The following is a 24,208-nucleotide window of genomic DNA, read 5'->3' as shown; positions in this document are numbered from 1 at the left end:
GCCGTTTACTTTGATTGAATGATTGATTGAACACGTACGTTGTATGATTTGATTTGGGTGTGTTCTAAATTAAAGTGTTAGTGTTGATTATCATGTATTAATCTAATTATAGTAAACTAATACTATTATACAAAAAAAGATAAAGATCAAGGGAAAAGAGACCTTTTTACAGTACAATAATGTTTCAAGTTTACCAAGTTACCATGTCTATGCTCGGCCGTAGAATAGATATACGCGGTATTGAATGCTTCTACATCAACACCAGAGGCGTATTTACAATAGAGGCCCATTGGCTGGCCCAGACAACGAGGCGGGACTTCCCCCCTTCTTCTTAGTTGGTTTTTATTTTTTCTCGAGTGGGTGGGGAATCCCGATCATAGACTGTAACGGTAGCCACGCCCCTCAGAACATACGCGACTTTATGGTAATGTTTTTAAATAAATGGGACCATAATTTTCCAAAAAGAATATTATGACATTAGAAATGAGACTTTAAACTAGTGACTTGAAGCAGAAAGTATTCATGACCATGTTTATTAAGGTAATACAGTCTAGGTGAAGTTGGGCCCAAATACTTCTATGGACTTCTATGGGGCTATGGGGTTTTTTGGGCCCAATGACAGCGCCACAACAGGCCATTATATGAACTTTCAGGAAATCCCGATTTCCTTGTGGCTTCACAAAATATCTGTCTGACTGCCCCCCTGGTTCTCACTCAATTTAAGCAGTGTCATTACTACTTCCCTGGGAAAGCGTCAATTGTGACAATGATTTACGTATCATGTTAAACCAGATAGTAGACTGATAACCTCTCTCCTAATATAGTATAAATAGTCTGTGTCTCCAATTAACGTTTGAGAGAGATTTAACTTAAGGTCTGAACTATTCAGTTATAGGTAATGTCAAGTGCAACCCTCCTCTCATGTTTTGAGATATCACTACACAGCTTGAACACAATTTTGCTGTTAATGTTGCTGTTGTAATTGCAATGTTGAAATTAATCACTAATTTGTGCAGGACATCATGTTCACCTTTAATATCTGTAATGCTCCATACTGTGCTTTTTTAGAATAAAAATACATACATTGATTATACTTGCATACTTTATTACCGGTTTTCAGTTTTGAAGTGTTGTTCTTTTTTGTTTTTGCCCCCCTCTGGGGGTCCGCGGGGGTCAGCGTATTTTTTGCCTCCCTAAAATGTCATTCCTGGATACCCCACTGATCAACACTCTGGACCTGCAACACAGTGAAAATGTTACATCCATTAGTTTAAAACAAGATCTGTAATTATTGTCAAGCTTTCACCACCTCATAGCTGTCAATGTTATTTTGCATGGCTGTGTTGTAGAACATTTACACAGCTTAACGTCAGGAAAGTTACACGACTGAGTACTGACCCACCCAGGTGATGCTGTGTGTAGCCCCCAGCCAAGACCCAGCCAACAACAGCCCTGCCAATCGGGCTCAGCCCTATTGGCACGGTAGGTTGTGCGTTGGTCTGGCGAGTGGGAGCCCCGGGTTCAATCCCTGCTTCCGCGCAATGCTACAATCTGGCGTAGTCGGCAGAACGTGGAGCGTGATATCCTCGCGTGAGGGACATCATGTGACTTTTTTATGGTCCAAAGGTACAGTATGCCAGGAGATGTTGGCAGCCCTACGGTATGTTTATATTTTCAAATGGACACCCCTGTACTACATGTCAAAAGCGCTACATTGAACAGTAGGAACATAAGGTCAGTAGATGCCAGTGAACTGACCTGGGCTTTATTGTTGGAAGGTGACGGTCAGCCCTGACGCAGTCTTCACCACCACTCTCTCGCCTAGTAGTCTGTCTCCTAGCGTTTGAGAGAGATTGAACAACAACAACCATTACCACCTATATTTCACTCAGAGAGAGCAGCACATTGTTACCCCACCTTAAATGTTATAACTGTATGTGGTTAAACACTAACAAATATAGCAGTACTACATTAATAAAAACGTCCTTACCTTGTCTCAACTCTGCTCTCCTCCTCTTCTTCTCTCGGTGACCCAGTCTGTAATTTTGATTAATTGTCACAGAAATAATTGCAATTAACGATTTAATTGTGTTGTTGTTTTTTGCATTGAACACATATACAATGTAATTTACATTTCTGTTTGGCTTCGTAAATGACAATTCCACAGGGCGGACATGACATATTAATGTTTAACGTTATTTTAACGTTATACTTTCAAAATGTTTAGAACAATGACACAGCCCATCTACAAGCAATTCTTTTTTTAATGTTTGAAAATGGGTGAAAATTTTTCAGTATGGAAAACGATTATGATGTTGTTATGTAATAAGTGTGGCAGGCCTACTGGTGATAGATTATTCTGGTGGCCACCGTGGAGTTCCTCCCAGATGGGGGGCTACGCCAGACGGTCCGTCCCACCACTGCCCTCCTGCTGGCTGGGGCCCCAAAAAAGACGTCCCTCTGTCCCACCACTGCCCTCCTGCTGGCTGGGGCCCCAAAAAAGACGTCCCTCTGTCCCACCACTGCCTCCCTCCTGGCACGGGGTCCAAGACACATGGCTCTCTGCCCCACCTCTGCCCTCTTCTTGTCCTCCTCGACCTCCTATTGAGAGACGACACCCCACCAAACCATCTCAGTACAACTAGGGCCATTACAACACATCACTTTGTGACGTGTTGTAAGCTTGTAGATTTGCTATTCTTGAATAATTGTTTAGATATTTTTCAACATGTGAACGATTATGCAAAAACAAGCCCATAAACAAGTCATATTTTACCAGCTGCTCTCTCCTTGCACCGTTTCATCGATGCATCCTCCTCTGTGGGAGGGATTACGACACAAGGAAAGGACGCCAAGTGAAGGAAACAAGGATTTAATTCACGAACGTACGAATGTGATGCGCCCCATTAGACCAAGTGGATATTTGTCATGTCGTGAAATTCCCACAACCCCATATGTTGTTGGGCAGAGTGCCTCAGGGCTCTATACTAGTACCTTGATCATCTATTTTCTGCAAAAGTCTTCCCCAAAAGGTGTTTCTGAGATATCACGTTCACGAGGTTGGGAGTATGGGGCAAACTACCTGGAAGCATAACGGCTCCGACCATGGCTGCCGCTGGCATTAAATACATCAATCCATTTCCTTTTCATAAGCTATTATGTCAGCCTCTTAGGGCAGCCTAAAATGATACACTATACAGTATGTAATGTCTCATTGTGGATACTATTGATGATGATCGAAATAAACTAATCTTATTTACTAACTAAATCCAATAATATTGGAAGTATATCCTCACCAGGAACCTTTGCAGAAGACAGGAGTTCTTTTCTGCCATCAACTTCATCAGCGGGTCCATGGCACTCGGGGCTGCTCGGGGCTGTCAAAATAGACCATAGACCATAGACCACCCACCCACCCACCCACCCACCCACCCACCCACCCACACACACACACACACACACACACACACACACACACACACACACACACACACACACACACACACACACACACACACACACACACACACACACACACACACACACACACACACACACACACACACACACACACACACACAAAACTATACCTCTCAAAAAGGAAACCTAATCTCTATATACAGTAAACTGCACACTCCTTAAACGGAAGCCTAATATATACACCATAGTATTGCCACACATTAGCTTGAAGATCTGTTCTTTTTGGCAAGCGAAACCAGCATGCCATGGATGGAGTATGACTCCAACCTGGCATCCCTATGTTGGGCATGTTGGGCATTTGTCACCGTATCTATAGGGCTTAAGTGGTTAAGCTTATACTAGTGCCAAAAGCTTTTCTCTACAGAGAATAGCAGTGGGTCATATTCTTAAAATCGTCTCATATAAGAATATTGTCGGGGGGGGGGTGTCTCTATATCGTTTACGCCACAGCCAGTCACTCATATTTGATCGTCTGTTTCTAGCAAAAGTTTAACAAATTCGGCAGCAGTAACAGCATCGTTTTCTTGCAGTCTGTTGATTCTTCATATCCATATGAGTGAAACCGCCGTGTGCGGGATATATTATTATTTTTATTTATTTTTGTTTCAAACACAGTTCTTATGAGCAGACTTCTGTGCTCTATATGTACTATATACATATTATATTAGTTTAGTTTAGTTTAGTTTATTTGCACATGTAAAATAATAACAATATGGTAAAATAAAAGAAATACAGAAAGCAAATATTTCAAATAGGAAACAAGATTCGTTACATGCATGATGTGCTGGAAGTGCCAAAAATTTAAATTAAGATATGAATAATATTGGTAAACCTAATGATTGTAAATAATAATAATAATGAAAAAATAAAAAAATATTCTAATAATAAAATATCAAATAATAACATGACTAGGGCGTGTTGCCCAAGCTTGTTAATAAAAATTGCAGTAATTGTCTCTTAAAAGAGCAGAGACTAGTACAGATTCTGATATGAGACGGTAAGTTATTCCAAAAGTGTGGTCCTCTGAACTTGATGGAAAATTGGGCCGATGTTGTCCTGAAGAAAGCGGAATGAAGATCAATGGATGCTCTGGTGTAATGATTGTGGATTTCGTTATTAAAATGGAATACATTTTGAAAACAGGCTGGGAGTAGTTTATGAATTGGAATAAAAAAATGCATATTTGAAGTTTGTTTATATCAAAAATGGGAAGAATTTTCAAAGACTGAAACAGAGGAGTGGAACTGGTGAATTTGCTAGAAAAAGTACAGTACTGTATCATGTGTATACAGGATTGGAGCTACTGGGGCATTTCCATTTAGGAATATTTTCACCATTAAGTATCGGGTTTCAGAGTCTAAGCCCCCTCCAAGCCCCCTCCAAAAAAAAACATTTTGTTTATATACATACACGTATGTATGTATGTATGTATGTATGTATGTATGTATTTGGTTAAAATGGGTAGGGTTTAAAAAAAGGCAAGAGTTTGCTCTGGTGCACTGGCCTAAAAGTGGGTCCTTAAAAACTGCTAAAACTTCTGAAATGTATGTATGTAGGTATGTATGTGTGTATGTATTTTAAAAGGGGGGGCTTTTTGGTAAAATTCCTGCCCGCAATACCTTCATATATTTAAAATACGTCCAAAATAGGGTTACCAGTGAAGGGCCAACTGCCTATTCACTGGGGACTATGCAAGGCAGAGGCGTCCACCCCCCTGAGTCCAAGTTTAAGCTAGACCGCATACCTAAATGTATGTATGTATGTATGTATGTATGTATTTGGTTAGAATGGGTAGGGTTTAAAAAAAGGCAAGAATTTGCTCTGGTGCACTGGCCTAAAAGTGGGTCCTTAAAAACTGCTAAAACGTCTGAAATGTATGCATGTAGGTATGTATGTGTGTGTGTATTTTAAAAGGGGGGGGCCTTTTTGGTAAAAATCCCTGCCCGCAATACCTTCATATATTTAAAATGAGTCCAAAATAGGGTTACCAGTGAATGGCCAACTGCCTATTCACTGGGGACTATGCAAGGCAGAGGCGTCCACCCCCCTGAGTCCAAGTTTAAGCTAGACCGCATACCTAAATGTATGTATGTATGTATGTATGTATGTATGTATGTATGCATGTATGTACGTACGTATGTATATGTACAGTTTGTACACTCCATATGAGTCACTATTAGATCAAGTTATAATTTAAAAAAGACAGACACAAACAGTGGTGAAACGGATCAATGTACCTCCTCATCCAGTGCGTTGTGCGGTGATGGGTCTGGGTGATGAGTGATGTCGTTGAAGCTGCAGTCTTGCTCATGCATCACAACATCACCATCATCATAAACACTGGCTGGATAAAGGACGCACCTGCACACTCCCCTCCTAATGTGTCCCTGTGGCCGCTCTGCAGGGGAGGGGTTATTATTATTATTATTATTATTATTATATTGTTGCTGTTGGGATTGTCTGGCAGAAACATGATCTTATCTCCATATTTCAACATTGTGTGTTTTTTCCACTTCAGTGGTTCTCAACACATCCTCAACCAGCGGTCTGTGAGGGGGTTCCAGGTGGTCCCCAGCTAAATGATAGCCGGTCCCAGCCTTACTCATCTGCGAAGAGGAAAGCCTGGTCACAACCCAAGGCAGAGAGTGTATCGGCGGAAGTGTCGGGCCGGAACATCCGTCCGTCAGATATATTTCAGATATATATGGAATTGTGGACACAATCTTATCCAACAAACTATAAATAAATAAGTTTTGGGTCTGAGAGGCTAAATCTCGTTAAATGGTGGTATGTGGCTGAAATACTGAATAAATTATGGACCTCAAAATGAAAAAAGGTTGAAAACCACTGCCCTATAGGCCTACTGTAGCTACTTGATCATACTACAGCGTCACACACAAAATAAGCATCAAAAGTACTAGTACATCTACAAGCTCAAAAACTTGAAGATTTGTAGCCCTGAAACATGACGATGAAAATATCTGCTACTTTTGCATTTTTGTATTTATTTAAATCGTATATTACTGATATGTATTTTAAACTCATGCATCTGTAATTTACAACCCTGTGTGTGTGTGCGTGTGTGTGCACACTTCTATTCGGTGGCTCTGATTGGGCCTATAGTATATATATATAGCCTATAGATGTTACGTTGAAAACTTGAAATGTATCATTTAATCATTAGTGTGCATGGCCTAATTTATGATTATCAAATTGATTGATACATTTGCGGCTACTACTAAAGCAAGATCCCAGCGCGACACACCCTCCATTGGATCTCTATAGATAAACTTTGAAATGTTCACTTAAACTTAAACGTATCTGAGACAAGGACTTCTAGCTGCCACAGCCCTGTTACCCTGTTGAATTAGGCAGTTTGATCAGAAAAGTTTAATTGTTTATAAATTACCGTGAGGTGTTGATGTCGCCATGTTGTTTTACAGCTGCATCCAGTCAATCAATCAGTGGTCTGGGCGTGTGATGGACTGGGCGGTGTGATCACTGTGATGATGGGTTTTGGGTAATGGAGTAAAGTGAACAACTTCTTCAGTACAAGATATTCATACATTAGTTAGTTACTCCATTTCAGTACATTTACGTACTTAGTAGACTACTCCACTATCTCAGAGGTATATTGTTCTCCATCCACTACAATTATTATTACAACTTGATATAGGTTAGGGTTAGGCTACTTTGCAGATTCAAATCATATTAGAACATAGGCCACATTAATCACTTAAGCCCTGTTGGCTATTTGAAATTAGCTGATCTACAAGCTATAAAACACGTAGTGCCCTTTTTAATACATTTCTATTCCAATGTAGGCTAGGCCTCGTGGGCCTACTATATATTCTGCATGGCAAATGATACATTTAAAGTACAAATAATATAACAATACGAGTGCAATCAATTTATGGTAAATCCCACACCCAGGGACTACATAGGCCTACTATGTAAACTAAATTATAGCTAGTTCTGGTGCAATATATCCATTGCAATGAATAAACATGTGCTACCTGTAGATCAGAATCCGTTTTATTTTATTATTCTTTAGACATTGGTTCATGAGTTTACCTAAAATCGATTATTCTATAATTCTACAAGACTTGTAAAAAAGGGAAAAAATGTTCTGCAGAGCTTTAGCAAAATAATAATAATCTACATGGTTTACAATTACAATAGGATCAAATAAAATATGCAAAAAACAAACATACAAATGGAACAGCTGCTCCCATTAAATGAAAGATTTTTTTTCTTTTTTCCCCAACTTAACGTGCACATATATGAGTTATGACATGAATGATTTTTTACTGTATTGAAGTGACATGCTTTTTCCAGTGGGAATATCAGCACTGAAATGCTCTAAAGTTTGCTCTCCTTCAAAAAGGCACACAGTCAAGGTGCTATTCTACCTCTGTACTTTCCGGTGTACAAAATAAAACCCAAAACAAACGTGGCCAGCAACAGCCACAATACCGTGCAGTTCAACCTGTCAGTCAGTCAATGTTCAGTTATCTGAGACATTACATTTTACATATAATTAGTTCATTAATTTCTACAGAATTACATATAATATAAAGATAGCAACGTTGTGTCATTACAGGATGGAAAATTATTGATAAATAATAAATGTATCGTACATACAAAAGATCAGCCTGTAGGACAACTTTGCCGTTTAGGAATCATGGTAAAAAGAAACTACAATAATTACAAAAGAAAGGAAAACGACATGAAAAAAACAATATTAGCAATGCACAATACAGCTTGTAACAGGACATAAAGTAGCAAATGGTTATCAGTGTCAGGTCAGATCTTTCAGTCTAATCAGTCTCATTTAGACCCGATATTACATTTCAAAAACCAAATATTTGGTATGCAGAACTGACAGTGAAAACCACTGTATTGGAGAGGAATAACAAAGGACACAAGTTAAGATTATAAAGTGACTCTTCCCAATTCAAATAGTGTCATACCTGGCTAAAGAGCACTGGCAAATAATGCCAATACTTGTTGCACCATACTTCGTCCCAGATTATTGGGACCTGACCTAATGACAATGCAGTCAACACCAAAGAGGCTATGCAGAAACAAATCTGCAAATTAAGCCAGTGAAGGTTTGCATGATTGCCAAATTACCCAACCATGTCCAGATGTAGCCTGGTTAATAAACCAGACTAATATCGCACGGATCCGCGGGATATTAGTCTGGGGAGGCTCAGCTTGGATTTCATTTCCAGGGAAACATTTTCTCTTTGACGCAATTGGTCAGAGCTACTGTCAGTCAAAGGTCTCAAGCATTGAACGTCACTGTACCAAAGCCCGCCCATATTGCATACCGTGTCCCTATTGGGCGCACACGTTTTCGCGTGTAGAAAATGGGCGTACAATTGAGCCTCTCCAGACCGAAATCCGCCGGTAGGCAATTTTTTTTTGCCAACGGCTGATTCGGTCTGGTTTATTAACCAGGCTAGTCCAGATGCAGTAATGCCCACCCATCTGGTACGCCACACACCTTATTAAAATAAACACTTATTACACAATTATTTAAATGCTAGTGTACAGTATAAGCAGGGTCTACTGCTAATGGTTAGAGCAAAATAAAGAAAAACGGAAACTAAAAAAAGTTTCCTCTTTTGACTGCTCTTAAAAATGGACTTGCTAAGTGGGGTGCAGTACTTCGTTTAGACAGTTTTTGGTCTCAAACCCTCACCCTAACCCTAACCTCCCACGGGGCAGCACACCTAAACCTAACCTTAACCCATGTCTAACCAATGACTAGTCTAAACTAAGTATGCACCCCGCTAAGTGAAGGAATTTAAAATGCTTCTAATGTCCTCTATTGCCATTACTTAGCCGAAAGGGTACAATACAATTGTGCATTTACTCAATGCACATCATCACTTTTAACTTGCTTCTGTGTAAGCATGGCATGATTTCAGGACCGAAATGAACCAGACTAACATTCTACACAGGCCATAGCAGAAACCAGAGAAATCATACTTATCTTCATTGTCATATCAAAGAAGTTAACTCCTTACATCTAACTATAAATGCACCACGTCTCTGTCTGTCTGTGTGTGTACGGTTGTAATGCACGTAACTGGAGAACCATTCGTCCCACCGACATCAAATTCGACAGGCGTTTCACAACACCACAAGGAGTGCAGTGCCCGCGCAGTATTGAGTCAGTCGGACCCATGGTTGTTCAGAACCCCCCCCCCACCCCCCAAAAGGCCTCTGCCCGGGCTCTGGACAGGCCCCTCCCTGCCCAGTGTCCATAAGCTGGCCTGTTCTGACATCATTCTAACTTCTGTATACTACACTTGTCTCCATATATGGCCATGCCTTACAACTAATTCCATATATGGGCATAAAAAAGACAGACATAATATCTGGGTGGGGCATTCATTTCCAACGTGCATCGTTCCAAGTAAGCCAGTACCCAACAGGCACCGCTGTAGAGGCTCCCAACCGGGCGCCACTCTGCTCCTCTAAAACTTGGCAACCATTACAAATTACCACCATTCCTCCAGAGATCTCGAAAATTATTTTGTTTAGTAGGAGGAACCCCCTTTTTATATTTAGTATTTAGTATTATGAATGAGGCATAATGAATATGAATGAGACTTTTCTTTCCATTCCCCTTTGGGATCTGGAGATGGTTACCGTCTCTTTACTCTACATTGATCACCGTTTATAGACTGCATTCCTCCTCCGTCCTCTGAGAAAAAGGAGCAGGTGATTAACATCAAACGTCATTCATGCTTATGGTAAGTGATCACACAACAAACAGAACTGCATTCTGAAATTATGCATTAGTAACTGGAAATTAACCAAATTGTCTCCCTATGGAGTGCACTCCATTACGCTCATAATCAGGCTCGGAAATTAGCAGCAGCTGCAAAAAAACTGACCTTGTTGCCATCCCATTCATCTCAGAGGTTTTCCTTTACTGTGTTCAGAGCGCCAGGCCACAACATGTTTGGGCCACAAAGAGGTACAAAAAAAATGAAAACCTAGTGGCTCCTGAATTGGCAGTACTATAAATCCCATGACCAGCCACAGCTGAGCGGAGCGAACCTCGAAACCGTCACATTTCTGTGGTTGTGTTTAGAATGATGTAAGTTTATCAATGGTTGTATTTAGGCAATAGGCTAGCGATGGTGAAGTTGAGGTATGGGTTTGGTGTGGTTAAGGGGGGACTGTGCATTAGTCCGACTACGACGTGGCCGGTTAAGACTCACCCCGTAGCGTCCGCGTTTGGGTTTGGACTAATGAGCGGTCGGGACCAGTGTCACGCTACCGACACAGGAGGGTGGTTCACAACTGAACCTGCGCAACCTCAAACCCCTGGATGCGAGCTTGTATAAATTGTGTACTGGTACCGGTTCAGGAGCCCAGGGGCCAAGCGACAAAACTAAAAAAAAACAAAAAAACACTGTAAATACAGCCAAAAACAGTATTTACTCCTACCGTCTGTCTTCTCTCATCGTTCTTCTATCCGCCCATCAGGGCACCACCTCAAACCACAAATCAGAACCTCATTCATTTCCTCCTTCTTGTCGAATGTTATCAACCGATAATCTCCAGTATGTTCTTATCTGGACCATGCAATGAAGCCAGTATGGACATTTCCACATAATGCCTACCCCAAGTAGGCGACGAGGAAATGCGGAAGTGAAAGTCTACCGCCGAAATTAAAACATTGTGAAACGGACTTATGAGGTTAATGGAATTATGTGGCCAGTTAAGACTGAGTTTAGGGTTAGATTTAGCCGCTATGGTTAGTAACAGTCGGACGACGTGACCAACGCCACATAGGACAATGGCTGACAACAACGTCAGTATGTGGCAATTTCCATACTGGCTGCATTGAACGGTGTCGATAACGGCTGATGACGGAGATTAAATCGTCTGATAACATCCAAAGCCGGCGCCGCTATCACTCATGTCCCTCCCTGTCCTTTACTACCCTCCTCCCCATCTGCTCGAGCCAATCATTAACAACCCCCACAACAACAAGCCCCCCTTTTTTTCGGCTTCAGTGCACCAGCTCCAGTTGGCCGGCGGAGAAGGGCAACACTCCGCTGACGTAGTAGGCGATGCCCAGCGAGAGCAGAGCGATGACCACCAGCAGCAGCAGCACCCTCCAGAAGCCCAGGTCCTCTACGAACTCCTGCCACGTGGTCCGGAAGCTGGACAGCACGCCCTCGCTGCTCTGGAGGTTGGGGTTCAGCAAGGAGTGGCTCTCCATGGCACTGAGGGCAGGATTGGAAGCAGGTTACGACGTGACTCATTAACCCATTCTGACCTGAGATCAGATTCTAAAAATGTCTGTTTGAAAATGACAGTTTTCTGAAAAAAATGTCTACAAGCTCGTAGCGCACCACTTGGTGGCACGCTAAGAGCTTGTAGATCTGCTATTTTTCAATAGCTAAAGCATAACATAATGCTAACACCAAAGCAAGTTCCCGCCCAAAATGGGTTAATGTGGCGACGTACAATTTCCATGGAATAAAGCAGAAATAAAGTATCATGACCGAATATGTTATGTTTAGGTATTATCATTCAACAGTTGCTACTGTGCTACATTACAGCCAACCGGTTGGAGAAATCACAGGCTGAGGCTTTGCCTTTTTGCATTCATGGCATTTCCGAGACCATTCATGTTTATGGAAGATGCTTCTTAACATGTATTCTATTGTTAGTTTGACCATTTCAAACCCTCTTTCGTCTTAAAATAACTAGCCGATCTACAAGCTCACAACATGCAGCAGTGCAACGTTTTGTGAGCTTGTAGATCTGTTTTGTTTGGTGTGTGACATGCTTTCAAAGAAGACAATGTTGGCTTGTATGGAATCCAAATGACTGAAATCAGTCGTGGCGACTGAAAACTTGAATCCATTAATCCCTCCATCCTTACCTCTCGCTCTCGGCCATCTGCATGGTCTCCAGCTTAGAGTGGGGTCCTCGGTTGAAGCCTTTCACTTCTTGCTCCTCCAGCCCCTCCAGCAGACGGATGGCGTCCTTGTTGACACCGCGCCTCTTGGCCAGCACCAGGGGGGTGGAGCCGTTATGGTTGCTACGGTTACAGGGACAGAGCCACGAGGGAGAGAGAGGTTGTGACGCCGTCAGGGTCAAAACGTCAGAACTAACTAACCCCACTGTTGTTGTTCTTTTGCTGGTGTCAACCCGTTTTTCGTAAATTACTGCACTACTTCTTTGTGCACCAGTGTTGCAGAAATAGCTGATCTACAAGCTCGCTTGTAGATCTGCATTTTTGTATTATTCTAAATTAAACTGAAAGTGCTTAAGTGTGTATTCTTTTCATTTTCAAGGTCAATATATATTTAAAAAATATATATATAATAATTGAGTAGCCAATTATATTCACCCCTTTTTTCTCTTAATTTGGTCATAATGCCAATTAACTCTCCCAATGGACACATTTGTTTTGACTGTCTTTGTGCTTTACTGCCTCACCTGCCCAGCGCTAGCGCAGCTATTCCTAATGGAATCTGCTCCGTGGCACGCGTATACAAGCATTCACTAACGGATTAGCTGTGTCAGAATGTGACGATAAGACATTCTGTTGGCCAAACACAGATAAAAAAACAGCCTAGGCCCTAGGTGTCTCTGATACCATCATATATAGCAACATAGCTAGGTAGGTAGAAGGACATATTGCTGGGTACACAGAGACACAGAGAGGTAGCTAGGTAGACAGACAAACAGATAAGACAGGTAGCTAGGTTAGGTAGACATACATATTGCTGGGTAGGTAGTAGGTACACAGATGGACAGCTAGACAGACAGGCAGGTAGGTTGATTAACAGACAGGTTCATCCGTTCTCTTACCAGATGTCAATCTTGAGCCCGTTGGAAACCAGAAATTGGATGGTGTCCACGTGGCCACACAGGTGCAGCGCCGTGTTCCCCTGGTAGTCCGTCGCCAGCAGGTCGGCGCCGAACTTGTGCAGGAAGCGGCAGATGTCCACGTTGCCGCGGGCGGCCGCCAGGTGCAGGCCGGTGCGGCCGCGGTTGTCGCGGATGTTGGGGTCGCATCCCGTCTCCAGGAGGCGCTTGGCGAAGGTCAGGTCTCCGTCGATGCAGGCCTGCAGCAGGGGCACGTTGGTCTGCGACGAGTCGTTGATGAACACATACGACATGTCCGAGTGGGTGTCCGAAAATTCCAGCGTACCTGGTGGAGAAGAGACGACGGAAGACGTTTTCAACGATCGGAAGGTGCAGTATGTAGGAGCAGCCTGTGCATGATTAAGATGGTATAGCAGAGTGGCGACAGCGTGGGTCAAGTACCTGCCCACAACTATGGAGACTGCCTGGGGTTTGATTCCTCTGCAGTGCACGGCTAGGCCGTGTGGCACAAAGTGACGCGCCATTGTATATCTGCTATTTACGAATAGCCGAAGTATATGGATACAATCTAAAATGACACAGATGCTTTCAGGGTCTTAATAGGTTGAAAAGAGGTATCCAATCCAGCAGGCCTTTTCAATACTTTCTAATCTTAATGGGTTTGGCTGGGAAGGAGATCATGGAAAACTCTGTTTAAGAGGATAACAAGGAGTAATAAACTTTTAACGACACATGAGCGTGGAAATCACTAATGGACTATAATATGCGAGACCCATTCTGAGGTCCAGACACTGCAGGGGAGGACACAAAGATCTGCATTGACAGCAATCTCAGACTGTCAATGAAGCCAATACGCTAGAGGCTACATCTCGTGTTGCACTTGTTTTTGGTGGTTGTAATAAATAGTTACACTAGACTAGAGTAATACACTAGAGCTTTGGTTGCTAAACAATTAGTACAACATGTAGAATTATGATGTTTAGGTGGTATATATTATCATGCTAAAGAACTCATGTTCCTGCTGTTCTCATAGTCATAAAACACTAAGAAAACAAAACTAATCGCCTATTTTTGACGTGCAACATTTGCTTCCATAGAACAGTGGTTCTCAAAGTGGGGTCCGGGGACCCCCAGGGGTCCTTGAGGGAGTCCCAAGAGGTCCTTAGCTAAATGATAGATGGGAACCAAATGGACCCTTATGTGTCTTTAACTCCGAGAGCGTACAAATGGATTTGGTTCCATTTATATTGCACAATATAAATTGGGGTTCCAGAAATGGAAATGCCATTAAATGGGGATCTGAGGCCTAATGCATGTCAAACTGGGGGTCCTTGAAATTAAGATGGTTGACGCAGAGACTCAAACATGAGAGAGGTCTCGCGCATACTAATTAATCTTTGGGACAGCTGGTTGATTATGTCCAGATTGGCATTGAAAATATTAACTCTGAAATAGCTTCTACTTCAACAGGAGAACAGGAGCGCCACCAACAGGTGGATCATGAAGGCAGTGGGCAATTCACATGGAATCTTTCACAGACTTTCATACTAGGCTGAGGAATATATCCCACCCTTTTCGCATTGGCCAGTTACAACGCCACCAACAGGTGGATGATGGATCTGTTGTTGTTGTTCTTGTTGTAGTAACGACCTAGCACACTCAAACAACAGAGGCTGATGACCCCCCTTGGGCCCCCTCAACTCTCACTATAACTAGACACTTTACCTCCTCTCTCTCTCTCTCTCTCTGTTTAAAAGTACAGGAAAAATCTAAAAGTACAGGTGAAAATATAGTACAGGTAACTAAAAATCTCTCTCTCTGAGGGTCCTTGGGGGTAACAAGTATCGATTTGATATGATAAAGTTTGAGAACCACTGCCATAGAAGACATGCTGGGGTAGGGTACTATATGGAATCCAAATGACTGAAATCAGTGGTTATCTCTCCTATGGTACTACATCAATACAGTATGGGATTGTTGTTGACAAATTCTTAACTAAGCATTGGGTCTGAGAGGGTACATCTCATCAAATGTGGTCCGTGGCTCAAATGTCGAATAAATAATGGACCTTGATATGAAAAGGGTTGAAACTAAGAAAACCACCGATCTATGATATAGTCCTAATTTGATCCCAGGCTAATGTGTATCATGATTATTCTTAGGCAGAGCCGCAGAACCCATGAATATGACTAGAAAACTCGCTAAACGTTAGTTACGAGAAGAAAACCAAGCAAAACATGACATGTTTGGACTAATGTTCTTGGCTGCCCTGGCCTCACTGTCTGATTTGGTGACAGTGACACGTTTAACGTTTCTAGAAGAATGCCAACATAAACACACAACATGTTGTTGATGTCGGGTCGAAATAAAGCTAGCTAGTTGAGCTAACGCCCGTTAGCATGCTGCTAACGCTATAGTCGTCTATCTAGCCCCAAAACAAGCTCCTCGAGCCATGTGAATTTAAACAAGCGCATTGTTTGAAACACAGACAACATGTAATGTCTAACCTGTTGGTGGGTTCCCAATTCAATAGAAAAATATTATATTAAACACGTCGCTTCGTTTCGAGCAGGCTGCTTGTTGTGGTGGTGGTCAGTGTTGCCAGATTGTGTGAGAGAAACAAGCCAGGAAAACAAGCCCAAAAAGCCCTATAATAAACATATAAATAAAATAGCAGATCTACATCATCACAACGCGATGCGACGCGCTGCTGTGAGCTTGTAGATCGGCAAAATGTAACCGTTGTTTAAACAACATGAGGAAACAATTAAGGCTTTAGCCCCGCCCCCCAAAAAACGCAACCCACAAGGCCACAACTAAAATATTTAGTTGTAAATATTACAGAAAAACGAGCCCAATGTCGCGTATAATAAGCGGACATGGCAACACTGGTGGTGGTTGGTGAGATCATAATATACAGTATGTCTATGGGTGAAGTCTTGAGGAGGACCACCCAGTGGCGCAGTCGGGATCCACTTTCTCAAGGACAAACTCACTTCGGATTTGAATTATGTAGCAATTTGTATTGAGAGGGCAGACGAGTTTGCGCTGCCATATCATTTGTACTCTGATTGCCATTCATGATTTGTACATTCTGCATATTGTGTTTATCTGCTAACTCCTATTATTAATCAGATTAATCAGTTATTTATAATAACTGCCATTAATGCCATATATGATTTGTACATTCTTATATTGTGTATATCTAATAATACAAATTAAATTAATTGAAATTTTACAAATGTGTGAAATTGTATTCTTTGGGAAAATGATTAGAGAGAATAATACATGCAAGACTGACATTTGATTTCATATAGCAAATCACCTAACTCCAACATGTTCATTTTTCAGGAAATTAAAAATATATTTAGAAAACAAAGCAATACTGCCTCATCAAATATAATATGGTGTTGTTATGACTATATTGTCAAGACAATTACTTGCATGAGAGGGGGAGAGGTGGTGGAGTTAGTTGCTTTAGCAGACAGTTTGTGGGTCCAGGAGGTTTTGTCCATTTACTACTTTTCATTGGTTCAATATTTTTTTAACCAACAGACATAAAGCGTGTTCAATAGCACTGATTTATGCAACCTTAAATGGAGTTAGGTGGTTTCCTCCCGACAACAACAATGTACCTGTTCAATCTGTATGCTTACACTTGGGTTGGGTCTATCCTTCAACAACATAACATTTCCTATCAGTCCTATGCTGATGATAAAAAATTATACATTTCTGTCTCTGGCAAATATTTTCCCTAATAAAAATATTTTAAAGAGGAAACGTTACAAACAGAAATGCTCTGCTATAAAATAAATATTCTCAGTTACGTTTGATACTTTATTTCATACTGTTGCATGAGCACAAAAAATAGACAGTACAGTATCAGTCATGTCATCACCAATTGTGGCTGAAGATCCTCTTTGAGGAAAATTGCATATTCTTTTTCTGTCTCATATAGGCACTTTCAGTATACATAGAAGAATAGAATGTGTATCATTGCATAATTCAGTTCTGACCCCTCCAGTTTCACAATTTTTGTGCTAACATGATCGAATCAAACGAGCAAAGTAGACATTAGAAATAAGATTACCTTTTTTCTCTTTTAACTTGTCTGCAATAATTGGTGAATGACATTTGTTTTCTTTTGTCTTTTTCAATATAAAAAACATAATCCTAAAGGCATTTTATTGAATGTACATATCTTGTTCAACCCATTCCCTCCCCAGATATTTCAGTAAATACACCCAGAAAGCCAGGGGATAATACAGTGAATTAAGGTAAAAATAATTACAATCTAGATTACAAACAGACAGACAGTAACGAGGGGAGGAGAAAAATAAAAATAAAAAAAGGAAATAAAATGTGTAGTGATAAACCTTAGGGCAACCGGTAAAGAGCTATGTGCTAAACACAAAGGCCATATAGTGGTTAACAAGTCAATGTAGCTTTCACTGTCCTGGGATAATTTATGAGGGACTGGCCCCATATGCACAAATGTCACATAATATCCTAAACACTAAACTGATACCTAAGCAAAAAATGTATCTGAAATACCACTCACTTGTGTGTAACCAACGCAAGCAAATTCCAAATGATAATAATAGTTGACTAAATCGATTAGTCTGATTAACCACTTAAGCCCTATTTAACACTTGTTCGTACAGCAGTGTGGCCGTGCAAAAATAGCTGTAACAAGCTTACGTATTGCTATTTTAGAAAATCAATTGTAGATTATATCCTCTAATCAATTTAATTCTGATTAGTTCGGTCAACTGTTGCACCCCTACTTGTGTGCAGCGGCACATGTCCTCAAAACACAGAAAACATTAGGATGCTTACTGCAACTCACATGTTGAGGATATGACCATAATACTGTATGTAATATCAATGATGTGATAACGGAACACCTCTAGCACCTCTTTTATCCAATGACAGTGAAATCATACAGGGACAGATAAAAGCAAAGAACACGGAATTACGACGACATAGACATGATAGACCTTTGCATTTGACATACCTTGCTGACTAATAAGCATGACAATAAGCACTATGTACAACAACAAAAACATTCTAGCAGAGTGTGTCCTATATTTGAAGCAGATTAAATTCCTTCCCAATGCATTTAGTGTGTGTTCAGTTTTGGCTCGAGTTGGGATGTGTGATTAAAGCAGTGATTTCTGTCAGATGGCCCTTATTTTGGTCACATGGAGAAAAGAATGAGCTGTGAGCTTTTGCGCCACAGTTACTAGAGGTGAAGATAGTAAGAACAAGTGAATGACTTAAAATAGCAATTATTAGGAATGGTCACAAGGCAAGGCCAGTTAAATTACAAACACCATTTGGATCACCGTTTCTGGCGGGGGGGAAATGTTGTATGGTAAAATATTTTGAAATATTAATCGTGGTGACATTAAATGATCAGTTGTATACCCCTCGCATTGCCTTATTTCTGCTTACAACCCATTATAGTGAATCACATCAGTGCAACATGTTCCCAATACACACGAAAGGGTTCTATTATAGAAAGTCTGTCATTACTGGAACTAGTTGTTGCTTTGCTTCTTTGAGAAAGTGCTAGTTTGTGTTTTTTTTTAATGTTTTGATAAAGAAAAAAACAACATACTTTGCTACCGCTTTTCAAGTTGATAACCAGGTTATTGTAGCACCAAAAATAGAGAATATAGGGATCATGAGTGAGCTATGGTAAGATTGAAAAGTTATGGGTAAAATAAGTTGAGGTACTGAATCAAAATACAATAGAATCATACTGTATATACGTCTATATGACATACGACCTACGGGATGATTTCATCTACTGTATCTTTTAAATAAAGATAATCATTTGTCACGGCAACAGTTGTTATGGTAGTGGTGTAATCATTTTAATGGCTGAATGTATATATCTATGTAATCCACAATATCTGAATTGACTAATTGAAGCTTAATTAAGAAAGCTTAATTGCATGGAGTGGAGGTGTGGCGTGTAAAAGCGATGTGGTGCTATCCAATGGGCTGGCAATCTCCGAGGTAGCCGAGATTGACTCTCGGAAAAAAAGGGGGAAAAAAAAGAAAACTTAAACATGAAGTCAAATCACATAACATAAAACAATAGCACCAAGTGTCAGTTCTCATCTACTAAAATAGCAATCACACCCCGTCTCCCCTTTCTCCTCCATTATATTCTGCAATTCCTAACGAGCATGGAAAACACATTCTCAAGCCCCCCACCCCCCCAATTCAGAGACCAGCAGGAGAGGGGCATATTTTATTTCAGTCAAATGTATGTAAGTATGTATGTACTGTAGATGTGCGGACAATTTACAATAACAATTTAGCCATTTAGCAAACGTGTGTGTGTGTGTGTGTGTGTGTGTGTGTGTGTGTGTGTGTGTGTGTGTGTGCATGCGTGCGTGTGTGTTATTAATATTCTTTCTATATTCTCGTCACGATGCCATCACCAACTCTCTCTGTTTTGTGTCATTTATTTATTCATCTCTTTGAGGTGTTCCTCCACCTCAATATATTTTCAGTCTCTCTTCTCATCTCTGTCCATGGACCTTTCCCTCCTCCACTTCTCCTCCACGTATCGCCTGGTGGGCGGGGGGGGGGGGGGGGACTAGGCCTGTCACATTTTTTTGTCACAATTATTTGAGATAATCGCAATTATTTTTGCATAATCACTCGTTTCCATGTTGATTTTTGTTTTTTTAAATAGCAGAAATACACGCTTATGTCACTTTGTGACTCATTGTAAGCTTGTAGTTCAACTATTTCCGCTGTTTAGTACACTTTTTGGAAAGTGATTTCTTTGTATATTGAAGCTATATTGTCATATCTGCCCTGTGCAATTTGTGATCACGAAGCCTAAATGGCAAACGGAAATACAAATTGTAAACGTTCCAATGTTCAATGCAAAAAAAACAACAATTAAATCGTTAATCGCAATTATTTGTGTGACAATTTAATCGTCACCTTAAACTTTGTGATCGTGACAGCCATGGGGGGGGGGGGGGGGGGGGAGGTACGCCGACGACTACAAGAGCTTGCTGCACACTTGGCAGCGGGAGACCCTGGCGTGCTGCTGGCCCTCCTTGAGTGTCTCCTGCTGTGGCGGGTAGTGGCCGAACTCCCGGTTGGGCTCCACTGTCGTCAGCCAGAAGCTGTACTTGTTGGCGAAGTAGTGGCACGTGCCCTTGGCGCCGTTGCACTCGATGAAGGGCGTGGCGCGGAAGTCCTCCAGGCACGAGCCGGGCGACACCAGCGACTGGCCACCGCCCTCCGCACCGGCCGCTGTGTGCTGTTGATTGTGACAGCAACATCTTTATTTAGTTTTAGTCGTAGTATGAATAATATACAGTCATACTTTAGTCACCGTCTGGTTTTAAGTTGACTAAATATCATAAGATTTGTGTTGACTAAGGGCCCTATTTTTGCCAGTGCCTTTTTGGACTATTTTGAAAACCCTAGTTTAAAAAGCCGATCTACACAACGTGTGGATGTAGACAGGCTAGTAGTTAAACTATTTAAGAATGTTTTTCAAAATAGTAAAAAAGCAAAGAAGTTCAGGGATAAGGGATAAGGCACTGATGAAAATAGGGCCCTAATATCTATAGTTGATTTGACGACTAAAATCTATCTTTGGCGGGCCGTGACATTTTTCACCATAGTTTTAGAGCACGAAATCAACACTGAGAAGCAGGGTTATTATAGGGTTAGTATACGGTAGTATTAAATATAAAAAAATAAATTTTACATTTTAAACTATTGGAAATAACAGCAAAGAAACAACGCTTTAAAAAAAGCGTTACAAATAAAAAACGATAACCAACTTAACAGCACAAATAGCAGATCTACTAGCTCATAACGTGTATAATAATATGGCTGGTCTAAATAGTAGTTTTTCCTGAATGTTAGGAACCACCTGTATGTATATTATGCTTTGAATTTGAGGATCCTTCACATGGAAAGAAGTGGGAGAATCACTGCTGTATGACGTACCATGAGGAAGGAGTATCCTATCCACAGACTCCTCCAGCCTGGGGGGCAGGTCGGGATGGTCATGTCCTGGCTGTGGACGGCCACTGGCATGGATGGAGCCTCACACACCGAACACCTGCACAGGTCATCCCAGAGTGCTCAGTATCAGTAACAGGGTCAAAACAGCAGCTCTCAAAGAACAAATCGGTCAATTCAGGGTTAAAGCAAGGCCGGGTCTAGCCTGCCCCACTAGGATGGGCAGGACTAATATAATTATGTGGGGGGCGTCCTTGAATGCAGTTCAAGGTTTATAGTTTATAGGGTCAAATCCATATAAACCCCATACATACATACATACATAGGCTACATACATACTTGCATACATACATACATACATACATTTAGGTATGCGGTCTAGTCTAACTTGGACTCAGGGGGGTGGACGCCTCTGCCTTGCATAGTCCCCAGTGAATAGGCAGTTTGCCCTTCACTGGTAACCCTATTTTGGACTTATCTTTAAATATCTGAAGGTATTGCGGGCAGGGATTTTTACAAAAAAAAAACCTTTTAAAATACATACACACATACATACCTACATACATACATTTCAGAAGTTTTAGCAGTTTTTAAGGACCCACTTTTAGGCCAGTGCACCAGAGCAAACTCTTGCCTTTTTTTAAACCCTACCCATTTTAACCAAATACATACATACATACATTTAGGTATGCGGTCTAGTCTAACTTGGACTCAGGGGGGTGGACGCCTCTGCCTTGCATAGTCCCCAGTGAATAGGCAGTTTGCCCTTCACTGGTAACCCTATTTTGAATTATTTTTAAATATATGGAGGTATTGTGGGCTGGGCTTTTTACAAAAAAGCCCCCCTTTTAAATACATACACACATACATACATACATACAGTACCTACATACATACATTTCAGAAGTTTTAGCAGTTTTTAAGGACCCACTTTTAGGCCAGTGCACCAGAGCAAACTCTTGCCTTTTTTTAAACCCTACCCATTTTAACCAAATACATACATACATACATATTTAAAATAAGATGATAATTTTAAATCCCCCACTGATGCTTTTTTAAACTTCTGTAATTTCATAACCGCCCACGGAGACCAGCTTACCTGCTGATGTACTGTGATATCTGGTGCTCTCCCACAGGCATCATGGGAATGGGAGCGGTGGTCGAGAGCCAGTAGGACTTGTCGTTGCGGCTGGCGTAGTAGCAGATCTCGTTGGGCGAACAGTACAGGAATGGAATGGTATTGAATCGAGGGAGGCAGGAACCGGCTAGACCTGGGTAGGGAGGGAGGAAGAGAGAGAACAAAAGAGTGTGAGAGAGCGCAAAAGGAAAAGTAAGTAACAAAGAAAGAGGGCAAGAGTGAGCTATGTAATTAAAACTATCAACAGGGGGGGACATTGTGAATTAGATTGAACGAATCGGCATTGGGTGTTAGTATCATAGAGTTAAAAAATAATAGAGGGCACCGGAAATCCCCTCCCATCCAATTGCATGGAGTTGCTCACCCAGCGCATACTCCCTCTTTCACCCCTTCTTCCGGGTTGGAAAAGTGATGGGTCTATTTGGGTCATATTTACGTCATGAAATTGTATTCATAAATGAAGCTAACATGTCAACACCATCACATAAAATGTTGGGGGAGGGCGGGAGGAAAGCCAGCAGAGAGGGTGATATTTGATGGACTGCCCATAAGTACGGCCTCCCGTTAGTCCGACCTATGTGGCCGGTTAAGACTGAGGTTTGGGTTTGCAACCTATGTGGCCAGTTAAGACTGAGGCATGGCCGGTTAAGACTGAGGTTAGGGTTAGCGACCTACGCGGCCGGTTAAGACTGAGGTTAAGGTTAGCGATCTACGTGGCCGGTTAAGATTGAGGTTAGTGTTTGCTGCAAGTATTCCCACGGGCTGGGGTGCGGCACCAATCAGCAGGGAGTGTTGGGTGGGAGGTGTAGGACGGAGGTTAGCTCTACGTCCTCCCGGTGGGGGCTCCTCACTGGAGCTCCTCACTTGTGTGAAGTGAGGGGCACGCCTTTGAGGCATGCACAAACATGACGTCACAGGGGGCATGAATGGCAGAGCCATAGACTCGGTTCTGCCACGTGATGTCACGGGGGACAAAGCCAGGTGGGTTGGAGTGCCTCAAAAAACCAAAACAACATCACATAAATAACTAGAGTTCATACCAAGGTCCTGGTTGTGAGCTTTCTCCTGTCCCTCCACGTAGAGCAGACTGTATCCATCCCAGAGTTTAGCCATGCCCTGAGGACACATGGGAACCTGGTCGTTCTGACTGTGCTTCACCAGGGTGTAGCCGATGCTGGAACTGCGGCCAACACCGCCTGGGGCACCAGGCAAGCCAGGCTTACCGGGAAAACCTGGAGGGGAGATTAAATTTTGAGATCAGTGGTCCTCAAACGTTTTTATTTAAAAAAAACCCACAACTCTGAGTGTAATGGAACCAAATGATCGCACAAAGGTCCATTTGGTTCCATTTGTACACTCTCAGTTACAGACCTGTAAGGGTCTATTTTGAACACCCTCATGTTTTGTTTTTGTGTGTTTTTAGAGAGAGAGAGAGAGAGAAAGAGAGAGAGAGAGAGAGAGAGAGAGACCTGCTTCTCCAGTGGGTCCAGGGAATCCAGGGGGTCCACCATCTCCAACAGGTCCAGACAAACCAGCAGAACCCATCCTACCAAGCTGACCCGCAGCACCGGGGCGTCCGTTAGCACCTGGAGCAAGGGAAATGATCACATGATAGTATGAATGAAAGAGCTTGTGACTAAATAACAGATCCATTGGTACACAGATTCTTTTATTTCTCTTTTTTTGTTTTTCTCTCTTTTA

The 24,208-nt window shown here is 41.7% G+C and overlaps 2 protein-coding genes and 1 long non-coding RNA gene across 5 annotated transcripts in view; 1 reads left to right on the top strand and 2 right to left on the bottom strand.

Moving 5' to 3' along the window:
- Positions 1-7,504: 7,504 nt before the first annotated feature.
- On the top strand, positions 7,505-9,698 carry LOC310875883. The gene is made up of 2 exons (XR_014570695.1): positions 7,505-8,632; positions 8,952-9,698. It is a non-coding gene; the product is annotated as an uncharacterized lncRNA (long non-coding RNA).
- Positions 9,699-9,825: 127 nt separating this feature from the next.
- LOC310875882 (ankyrin repeat domain-containing protein 46) lies at positions 9,826-15,971 on the bottom strand. Its single transcript, XM_083789300.1, has 4 exons — positions 15,864-15,971; positions 13,339-13,681; positions 12,404-12,562; positions 9,826-11,738 (listed from the first exon to the last, which is right to left on the bottom strand). Exons 2-4 carry the CDS (start codon positions 13,647-13,649, stop codon positions 11,522-11,524), a joined length of 687 nt encoding a protein of 228 aa, XP_083645426.1. The 5' UTR covers positions 13,650-13,681; positions 15,864-15,971; the 3' UTR covers positions 9,826-11,521.
- A 1,208-nt stretch (positions 15,972-17,179) lies between these two features.
- The window catches only part of col4a6 (collagen, type IV, alpha 6), a 164,748-nt gene continuing 157,719 nt past the window's right edge, over positions 17,180-24,208 (bottom strand). For all 3 annotated transcript variants that reach the window (XM_083788985.1, XM_083788987.1, XM_083788986.1), the window contains 5 exons: positions 23,977-24,093; positions 23,548-23,739; positions 22,469-22,640; positions 21,355-21,469; positions 17,180-20,653 (listed from right to left, as the gene is read on the bottom strand). In XM_083788985.1, the coding sequence (XP_083645111.1) occupies positions 20,390-20,653; positions 21,355-21,469; positions 22,469-22,640; positions 23,548-23,739; positions 23,977-24,093 (860 nt within the window). In that variant the 3' untranslated portion in view covers positions 17,180-20,389. The remainder of the gene's footprint in view (positions 20,654-21,354; positions 21,470-22,468; positions 22,641-23,547; positions 23,740-23,976; positions 24,094-24,208) is intronic.

The sequence above is a fragment of the Protomyctophum parallelum genome (assembly GCF_964188405.1).
Source record: "Protomyctophum parallelum genome assembly, chromosome: 18".
Taxonomy (NCBI): Eukaryota; Metazoa; Chordata; class Actinopteri; order Myctophiformes; family Myctophidae; genus Protomyctophum; species Protomyctophum parallelum.
This window is presented reverse-complemented; position numbering and strand designations above follow the sequence as displayed.

Bases quoted from the DNA above. Each gene is read 5' to 3' on its own strand.
- LOC310875882 (XM_083789300.1), bottom strand. From the start codon at position 13,649: ATGTCGTATGTGTTCATCAACGACTCGTCGCAGACCAACGTGCCCCTG. The intron at 12,563-13,338 runs GTAAGAGAACGG...CTGTAACCGTAG, and splicing joins GGGCTCAAGATTGACATCTG to CAACCATAACGGCTCCACCC. The intron at 11,739-12,403 runs GTAAGGATGGAG...TCCTGCCCTCAG, and splicing joins CAGATGGCCGAGAGCGAGAG to TGCCATGGAGAGCCACTCCT.